The 9,819-nt window shown below is 35.0% G+C and overlaps 2 protein-coding genes and 1 pseudogene across 2 annotated transcripts; 2 read left to right on the top strand and 1 right to left on the bottom strand.

The window, feature by feature from the left end:
- Positions 1 to 248: 248 nt before the first annotated feature.
- LOC133317644 (galactinol synthase 2-like) lies at positions 249 to 822 on the top strand. Its single transcript, XM_061519508.1, has 3 exons — positions 249 to 356; positions 461 to 595; positions 715 to 822. The coding sequence occupies exons 1-3, from the start codon at positions 270 to 272 to the stop codon at positions 820 to 822; spliced, it is 330 nt and encodes a 109-aa protein (XP_061375492.1). The 5' UTR covers positions 249 to 269.
- A 3,397-nt stretch (positions 823 to 4,219) lies between these two features.
- Positions 4,220 to 5,997, bottom strand: LOC133317635 (ADP-ribosylation factor-like; annotated as a pseudogene).
- A 2,348-nt stretch (positions 5,998 to 8,345) lies between these two features.
- On the top strand, positions 8,346 to 9,653 carry LOC133317608 (galactinol synthase 2-like; the record flags this gene model as incomplete). The annotated part of the gene is made up of 4 exons (XM_061519469.1): positions 8,346 to 8,678; positions 8,861 to 9,181; positions 9,286 to 9,420; positions 9,549 to 9,653. Coding segments are annotated over exons 1-4 (894 nt in total), but the record flags the coding sequence as incomplete, so codon positions are not given.
- Positions 9,654 to 9,819: the final 166 nt, after the last annotated feature.

Here is a 9,819-nt window from a genome sequence, read left to right as displayed (position 1 = left end):
CAGTGCCCACACACTTCCCCTTCCTCCTCGAGAGATAGTTTGGAAGATCTGCCACAGTCCAGCTTCAAGGAGGTTGTTCGTGCTGCGGCGCTGAGGTGAGCTGTTCGTGAAGAGGAATCCTACAAGGGAAGATTCTACACGAGACCTGCACACCAAGAGGTAATTGTGAAACAATGATGATTCAGTAAGCATACCAATGTACTAGGTCCTAAACCGCTTCCGCATAAATCTAAGATTTCCTACAGCCTTCTCTATATTTCAACGCTGGTATGTTTGTTTATGAGCCTAATCTTGACACATACAATGATCTCCTGAAAACACTTCAAGTCACAGAGCCTACTTCCTTTGCTGAGCAGGTTAACTCAATTAATTGAAAGCACATACATGTTATTTATGAAATAAATAAATCGAATTATTCAACCGCAGAGGGTAATAGTAAATTTGTTTTCATGTGTTGTAGGACTTTCTGAATATGTACTTCAAGGCCAAATACAAGCCCATACCTAATGTGTACAACCTTATGCTGGCCATGTTGTGGCGTCACCCTGAGAATGTTGACTTTGAAAAAGTTAAAGTGGTTCACTACTGTACTAATGTGAGTGTGCAATTTCTAACTATGCTTCTCTATAAATTTATGAATTTAATTTTTGTTTCATTTTGAGATTTGATGAATTGTTGATATCTATATATATATATGGTTATTGTTTCATTTAGGGGTCTAAGCCATGGAGGTTCACTGGGAAGGAGGAGAACATGGACAGACAAGATATCAAGAAATTGGTGGACATGTGGTGGGAGGTTTATGACGATGAGACATATTGAAGCTAATGGCGTCAAGTACAGCAATTAAGTTGAGCTGAGAATATTCGTCATTTATTTTTTTCGTTTTTGGGTCTTCTAACTAAACGAGTATGGTTTTAATTTGGATGTCCTTCCCGTATAGCGAATCACATATCATATAGCTTGTCGTTATTTAACCTTTTTTTTTATGAGTCTGATTAATTTGTTTTCCATTATAAGCCATGGGCTGTGGATATATCTTTCATTTCATTAAATGAATTTTTTATTTTCGTGGCAATTTTTCTCCTTTTCTGTTGATTGATTGATATCTTTCTCCCTTAATTTCTGTTATAGCTATGATATACATTAAAAATATATATATAATTTCTGTTTCTAACACCGTTTGTTACTATTGCAGTATTAATGATGATTATAATTGCAATATTGATGATGATTACAATTATAACATTAACGATTTTTACGCTACAATTTGTACTGCATACCAAAAGCATCACGATATGCAGTCTAGCCATCATCAATGCTTACACACTATTGGTATTTAGTTGCTTACACTATTCGGTCCAATGTTGCACGTCTTCAAACTAAACATTATTGTAACGAGCGATGTAACTATGTTATCTATATATGTTTGACGTGCGCGTAGCTTTCGAGCATTAATCTTCTCTCAATCTCATGATCGTTGATTAACATGAGATGCAAGGACGCCTGTTTCGTTGAATTCCGAATTATTATATGCATTACCGTGCGACCCTTCTCTAAATGAATGCAGTTATTTTTTATCTCTTATTTTTTTTTTATACAAGTGAAAATTGAATATATAATCAAATATAACTTACCTAAATTTCTCACCATTAGACTAGTCCTAATGGTTTGTTATTTTTTAAAATATAACATATGAAAATAAATAATCAATTATGAATTAAAATGTAACCGATTAAAAAGTTAATTATTGATACTAATTACATGTGCATCCAAAAAAATAATTGTTAGTTCATTTGCTTGAGGACCTTCACTACTTTATTTGCTTGATTATTTATTAATAGTTAGATCCGAGCATATTGTATCGTACTGATACTGACGTGAAATCAAGGCCGAAAAGAGCCAATCAGAAAGTGACGATGTAAGTATAAACATCTTTAACGGTGTACGTACGGTCATCATGCAAAGTCAATATATATATATAAAAAAAAAAAAAAGATAGTTCCCATGCAAATTCTTAATTCACCGAACTGAGCGAAGAAACAATTAAATAAGGATGCAGTCCATATTATAGAATACTAGCATATATTTTGATTTAACATTTCTCCATCAATGATCTTTAGAATGGTGCAATCACAGATACATCCTTTATAGAGGTGTCTTCCAAAACACACATGGGCTTGTGGATAGAAATGATCGTGACCGTGTTGTTGAGGCTAGAGATGAGCTCCATCGGATGTTGAATGAGGTAAATAGAAGACACTTGGTGCTGACAAAATAAGGTGTTCACACTGTGTGTATCTCATGAATTCAAATTATGTCGACAGCGTAACTGATTGAAAAGGAATTTCTGATCTGAAAAAGTAGTCTGTTTCTGAAATTGCTTAGAGTGAAGAATTAATGATCAGCTATATTATTTTATGACCATTAATTATTATTGATCAACTTCCGGTAATAGCCTTTCCTGACTGCCAACTTATGAGCAATGATGGTAAAACTGTTGCATTTAGAAGCTTTATATTTTGTTTTAATTTTTAGTCCTGTACATTGTTAAGTTATAGCATGAGTTGAGACCTGACATGAGCATTTGATCTTGATCTTTATGTGTTATTATCAATTCAAGAAGACCACAATTGCAGATAATAGGACCGGTACAAGCAGGCAAGAGAAGAAGATTATCAAGTTCGTCCCGTAGAGTCTTCAACTCTGAAAAAGTTTGTGATGTTCATTTCGCCTTGTTGCAATTTGTAAACATCTTCTCTGTGAAATAGTCTGTGATGTTCATTTTGCCATGTTGCAATTTGTAAACATATTCTTGAATATCAGATAAGCGAAAGATATCGGATTGACTGAACCGGTTCCACATCCATCCATACTAGTGAACATGTTGTCAACTTACTGGACAACACGGCTAACACCAAAGGCGTATTGGGCTTAATATAAGTCGAGATGGAAGGTACAACAAATCTTAGACTTAGCTTAGTTTATGCTTTAAAGCTCAAACACACGCAGACGTTTTTCTGCCGAGCCTATTAACACCCGGGTCATATGAAGCCTGCTGCAAACCAGGCGAGAGGGTACAAATATATAGTCAAAAATATAATTTAAAAATAAATTTTCATGGTACCAAAATCATTAAAATTTTCTATACATGAACTAATTTTTATATAAATTGCACAAAAAGAATTTGAAAAGAAATCTTACTTTGAAAAACTTTACCATAGAAAATTTTCAGTTAAATGCAAATATTCATGAATTTATCCTCAAACAAAAAGACAATTCCCATCTTTACACCCATCTACAAATCCCACGTTTGGTTCAGTTACAAAATTCTTTGGTTCTAATTACTTTATAGGAAAAACACTGTTCAAAGGAGAAGAATCAATCGGAATTTATCGGTGCGGTTTCTGTTAGTCATCGTATCATGAAGTTAAATTTGTTACTACATCCACCAGATCAATTAATAAATCAAAGGTCAAAATGAAAATATTATTTTGACAACAATCACTAATGACGAATTCTGAAACAGACAGGATAGAGACATGTGTATAATTCGTAATTCATTAATTATTTAGAATCTTCACGAACAAACGCTGATTGCTAGGGGTGTAAATGGGCTGGGCTTTGGCCTTCCTGGCCCAAGCCTACGTAAAAAAAAACTCAGTCTATCTGGCCTACTGGCCTATTAAAGTCTTTATTTGTAGGCCAAGCCCGACCTATTTTTAAAAATAAGAAAGTCCGACATGGCCTACAGACCTTGTAGGCCTACCACCGTAAATACTAAGCAAAAAAAATAATTGTATAAAGCAGAGAAAGTTTCATTCATGCATGCATTAGTACTTCTCATAAGAAAAAAAATAACAAACAAGAAAGAGTCAACATAATACCTCAACTCTAGAATGTATATCATAGATGAATAGAGTCAAAGAAATGAAAAAAAATAAGAAAAATACAATTATTGGGTGCTGAAATAAAGTCTACAAGAGAATGTCATTCATCTAAAAATTAAGGTTGGTATAGGTACTTTTGTTGGGAAATCGGTTCCCTCAAGCTCGGCTAAGCAGCCTTTGTGCGGAAGTCAATCAACAAGATCCTGCTCTCGGATCTCGGCAATACATCGGCCTGAACTTCACCAGGTCGGGCAGCGCAGCGGAAAAATCAAAACGAAAAATCACAAAACAGGAGAGAGAGAGAAAGAAAGAGAAGAACACAACCAGATTTAACGTGGAAAAACTTTCTTCAATGAAGAAGTAAAAACTCACGGGACCTAGTCCAGATCAAAAATCCACTATGAAAATAATGGTTACAAATAATCAGAATCACCAATGTGGTGGTTAACTCAACCTCTCCAACAATGGTGATAATCAAACTACCCTAGAGATGTTTCACTCAAACTCTCTTTAGAGATTTCTCAAATGCAAAGCATAAAGCTTTGCTCAAACAATCAAATAATTATCTCTCAAATTTTTCTCTAATCTCTTAACCTAGCCTCCACCCACAACTAATGAATACATATAGAGGAGGTGGAAATTAGGGTTAGGATTTTTAGTAAACCCCTCAAATGGACTTGGGCTTAGCATTGAAGGAGGAAGCCCAACAACTTTGCCATGTCACATAAAATAAATATTATTTTATTTTTAATAAATTAAGGGTTTTATGAAAATAATGTTGCATGATATAAGAAAATTTTCCTACTCTCACAATAAAGAAGAGAGAGAAAGTGGAATGATGAAAGAGAAAAAAAAATATGTTGACCCCACCTCTTAATTGTGTGTGTAGGAAAGTTTTCTTGGGTCATGTAACATGATACTAATAAAACCCATAAATTAAATAGGCCAGCCTACAAGACTTTGGGCCAGGCTTGGCAAAATTGGCCTACGGCCTATTTGTTAAAAAGGTTTTCTTAAAAGCCTAAGCCTACTCTACTTTTTCTGAAAGGTCGGGCCAAGCCAGACTTAATGTAGGCCGGGCTGTAGATTGGGCCAGCCTGGCCCATTTACACCCCTACTAATTGCTAACACAGTATCATGTATCATTTATCTAAAAAAGAGTTAAAAAAAAAAACAAAAACAAAAACAAAAAAACAAAAGAACAATGTATGCAGTAACAAAGTAAAGACCGGATCCACGACATAACAAGCACGAAGCCAAGCAAGATTGCAGTGTTCCTAAAAAATTATCTTCTTCTAAGCCTGATATACAGATACGGAAAGCAAACAAATATAAATCAGATAATTATAGAAAACAAACATCCATACGGGAAAAGCAGAATTTAACCCTACGTTTTATTGGCTATATTGTTGAACAGCCAATCCAGTTCCTCGTAAAGTCCTTCCCCAGAGGTGGCACGTGTTTGTTATACCTGCAATGAAAACCCAACACCATAATCCGATAATCAGAAAGAAGAAAAAGGTAGGCAAATCACGGACATAACAAAAATGGATCTGAATACCAGTGGCGTTGACGACGAGAATGAAGACCAAGCTTATCCGTGATTTCTGCAGCATTCATGGCATTCGGGAGATCTTGTTTGTTTGACAAATACAAGGAGCACTGCATCTCTCGACTCATCCTACAAGTTAATGTACATGACTAAAAATTAAAATATAAAATATAAAGCTTCTAAATGCAACAGTTTTGCCATCATTGCTCATAAGTTGGCAGTCAGGAAAAGCTATTACCGGAATTTTATCAATAATAATGTTTATAAAATAATAGCTGATCATTCCCCCCTAAGCAACTTCAGAAACAGACTACTTCTTTAGATTAGAAAAAAAACTTCAATCTTCTTTCATTCAGTGACGCTGTCCACATAATTTAAATTCATGAGACACACACAGCACTGTCTGTCTTCTATTTACCTCATTCAATATCCAATATGGAGCTCATCTCTAGCCTCAACAACACAGTCACGACTATTGCTATCCACAACAAAGATAAGTCCCAGTGTGTTTTGGAAGTAGTGTCTCCATAAAGGACGTATATGTGATTGCACCATTCTAAAGATCATTAATGGAGAAATGTTAAATCTATTTAGCATGCAAGAATCAACATGGTTGGCACAATAAGATAGTCAACCCATAGACCTTACATATACTGGGTGTAAAAGCCAGAGACATAGTAACCATCTAAAAGGAATCGCAAAGTAGATGGTAATTACAGCAAAAATTTTAGCTAGCTCATGAATTTAAAAAATGGTGTCGATCTAAATCAGATAACAGAATAAACAATTGGTAAATGCTTTGAGAAAAAGAAAAGGGACCAAATGTGAAAGGCAAGCATGGAAATTAAACTCAATACAGGACTGTTGATAAGCAATGGCAACTCCAAAGAGCAATGCATAAATCTTATGAAGCAATCTTCATGAATTCATTTATATGTCCATAGGAATTCTTTGTTCAAAATGTAAATGTAAGCCACAACAGGGATAGCCTTCCCTCACATTGTCATAGGAAAAACTTGAAAGACAAAGATGGCTCCAATTTATAGCTTATGTATGTCTTGTGTGCTAATGAGGGAGCATCTAATTAGCACATGACCATAGGCGGACTTAGGGGGGGCTAATGTGGGCCACCGCCCCCCCAATTTAAAGAAAATTATATATATATATATATATATATATATAAAATAAAATTTTAGTAATATTATTAAATTATTTGTTTTAAAATTTGTATAATATAAAATTACTCTCCATTACACCATCAAATATCACACTACACTCAATCTTTTTTTATTGCTATTACTATTCCACTATCGAAACTTGTGAAAAAACCCCTCTCTCTCTCAATTTTAACAAACCCTCGTGGCCCATCTGCATTCCCATGGAAAAAAAACCCCTCTTTCTCTCAAATTTAACAAATCTTCTCAGCTCAGGTCTCTCACTATCTCTATTTTTTTTTATGAAATTAACAATGCTGCTATTATTCAATTGTTTTGTTTCGAAATCCATTCATATCATCCCCATGTTTTGAATGTTTTGTTTCGAATCATTATTTTCCATTGAAAATCATCTTTTGGCAAGGAGAAATTGGAGAGGAAGCTCTCGGTGACTGAAGATTCAAGACTTCTTCTTCTTCCGGTTTTACATTTTCATGAACTCTTTCTCATTATTTGTTTTGTCAGACATGAATATGTCTGACTAGTTTTTTTATATTTTAGAATTCGCGACTCTATTAGGATTGCGAGGGTTAGGGTTCACAATAGGGATATTGGGATTCTAATTCCTGACAAAGGGTAAGATAACTGTTCATGTATGCAATAGGGATAGGCTACATGAACTGCAAATGTGGAAAATTCACTGGGCTTAAGGATTAACTTGAAAAGGGATTTCTAAGGGATTAGGATTCTAATAGGGTTAATAAGGTTAAGATCACTAAAGGATTAGGGCTTAACTCATTAATTATAGATGGTGAATTAGTTGGTCAATTGGGTAATTAAATATAAATATTAATCAATATTACAAGGTGGGGATCGGAAAGGTGTGGCGTCCTTTACTGCAATAGTTTTTCTTTTAATATTTTTCTCAAATTTCAATCTTTTTTTTTTTTAATTTCTTCAAATTTCTCTCTGAATTATTCACGAAATATTGAATAGTTCACAATTGTTACAAATACCATTATTTTCAAACCAACCCTTGTTCATCCAATAAGAAAGGAATAGTTAAATTTAAATCTGGTGCCTCAATCCTCGTGGGACGATATCTTACTCACTTTTATTACTTGGTACGATCGGTGCACTTGCCGATTTTACGCAACATCAACCATGGAATAATTCGTTTTGTTCCTATCTTAAAAGTTACACGTTAATGTCATACGAACAAACCGTTTTTCTTATTAATTCGTTTACGGGACAAACAAACCGATTTTTTTTTTCTCCGTGCATCGCACGGGTAATCAACTAGTATAAATTAAGCAAGGATAAGATATTATTACCATCAAATAATCTTACTAGCATATCTTAATAGTTGATTTTCGTTAATCAATGATTATCATTTATATTGCGAATTAATAATTAATTAAGTATTTTTATTTGAAAAAATAATAACCGTTGATTGATGAAGATATGGTAGTAATATTATTTGATAATATCAATATCCAAATATTTAATTATTTAATGAAATTTGGTGTGTTATGATTTCGAGACGATCTGGTGGATCAAATTCTAGACCTTCCAAAATAAAAGGTCAAACCCTCCTTCAAGTTCTATAAAAGCAACCTTCCACCCCAACTAATTTCTCACATTGCAATTCAAAATCTCTTCTTAGCTTATTAGTGAACCACTCTCTCTTTAGCTACTCATTCCCTTAATCCTAATTTCTTTTTCTTCCTCCCTTTCCACAGTGAAATCATGTCAACTCATACCACCAAATTTGCTGCCAATGCTACTGCTGAACAACTCATGCCTGAGAGTGACCGTGCTCGTGCCTTTGTCACTTTCTTGGCAGGGAACGGTGACTATGTCAAGGGTGTTGTGAGTTTGGCTAAAGGACTGAGGAAGGTCAAGACCATGTACCCTCTTGTGGTTGCGGTCTTGCCTGATGTTCCTGAAGAACACCGTAAGCTTCTACACTCCCAAGGTTGCCTTGTGAGGGAGATTGAACCTGTCCTTCCTCCTGAGAATCAGAACAAGTTTGCCCGTGACTATTTTGTCATTAATTACTCCAAGCTACGTATTTGGGAGGTACATGTTTTCTTTACTGTTACATGTGTTATACGTTGTAATATTGGTGTCTTTTACTTTAACATAATTTCTTTTCTTTTTTTGCACTTTAGCAATTGTAAACAAGAAGTGGTCTGTTTTAATTATGGTGGCAGATTCTGATATGTGTTTCTTTACTGTGATTAATTTAATCATTGTTGCAGTTCGTGGAGTACAGCAAGATGATATATCTAGACGCTGACATTCAGGTTTTTAGAAATATTGATCACCTATTCGATCTGCCTGATAATTATTTTTATGCGGTGTTGGATTGTTTTTGTGATAAGTCTTGGAGTAGCACCCCGCAGTATAAGATTGGGTACTGCCAACAGTGCCCCGATAAGGTTCAATGGCCCTCTGAATTTGGTGCCAAGCCTTCTCTATATTTCAACGCTGGTATGTTTGTTTATGAGCCTAATCTTGACACATACAATGATCTCCTGAAAACACTTCAAGTCACAGAGCCTACTTCCTTTGCTGAGCAGGTTAACTCAATTAATTGAAAGCACATACATGTTATTTATGAAATAAATAAATCGAATTATTCAACCGCAGAGGGTAATAGTAAATTTGTTTTCATGTGTTGTAGGACTTTCTGAATATGTACTTCAGGGCCAAATACAAGCCCATACCTAATGTGTACAACCTTATGCTGGCCATGTTGTTGCGTCACCCTGAGAATGTTGAATTTGAAAAAATTCAAGTGGTTCACTACTGTATTAATGTGAGTGTGCTATATATTTCTAACTATGCTTCTCTATAAATTTATGAATTTAATTTTTGTTTCATTTTGAGATTTGATGAATTGTTGATAAATAATATATATATATATATGGTTATTGTTTCATTTAGGAGTCTAAGCCGTGGAGGTTCACTGGGAAGGAGGAGAACATGGACAGACAAGACATCAAGAAATTGGTAGACATGTGGTGGGAAGTTTATGAAGATCAGTCGTTGGTAGGGGTGTAAATGGGCCAGGCTGGCCCAGCCCAGCCTACGGCTCGGCCTACATTGAGCCCAGCTCAGGCCTAGCCTTTCAGGAAAGTAGAGTAGGCTTAGGCTTATAAAAAAGCTTTTTTAATAAATAGGCCATAAGCCAATTTTGTCAAGCCCGGCCTACAGC

Source organism: Gastrolobium bilobum, unplaced genomic scaffold (genome assembly GCF_033153095.1).
Source record: "Gastrolobium bilobum isolate Gb01-03AN ecotype WA unplaced genomic scaffold, APGP_CSIRO_Gbil_v1 utg27228, whole genome shotgun sequence".
In the NCBI taxonomy this organism is placed as follows: Eukaryota; Viridiplantae; Streptophyta; class Magnoliopsida; order Fabales; family Fabaceae; genus Gastrolobium; species Gastrolobium bilobum.
This window is presented reverse-complemented; position numbering and strand designations above follow the sequence as displayed.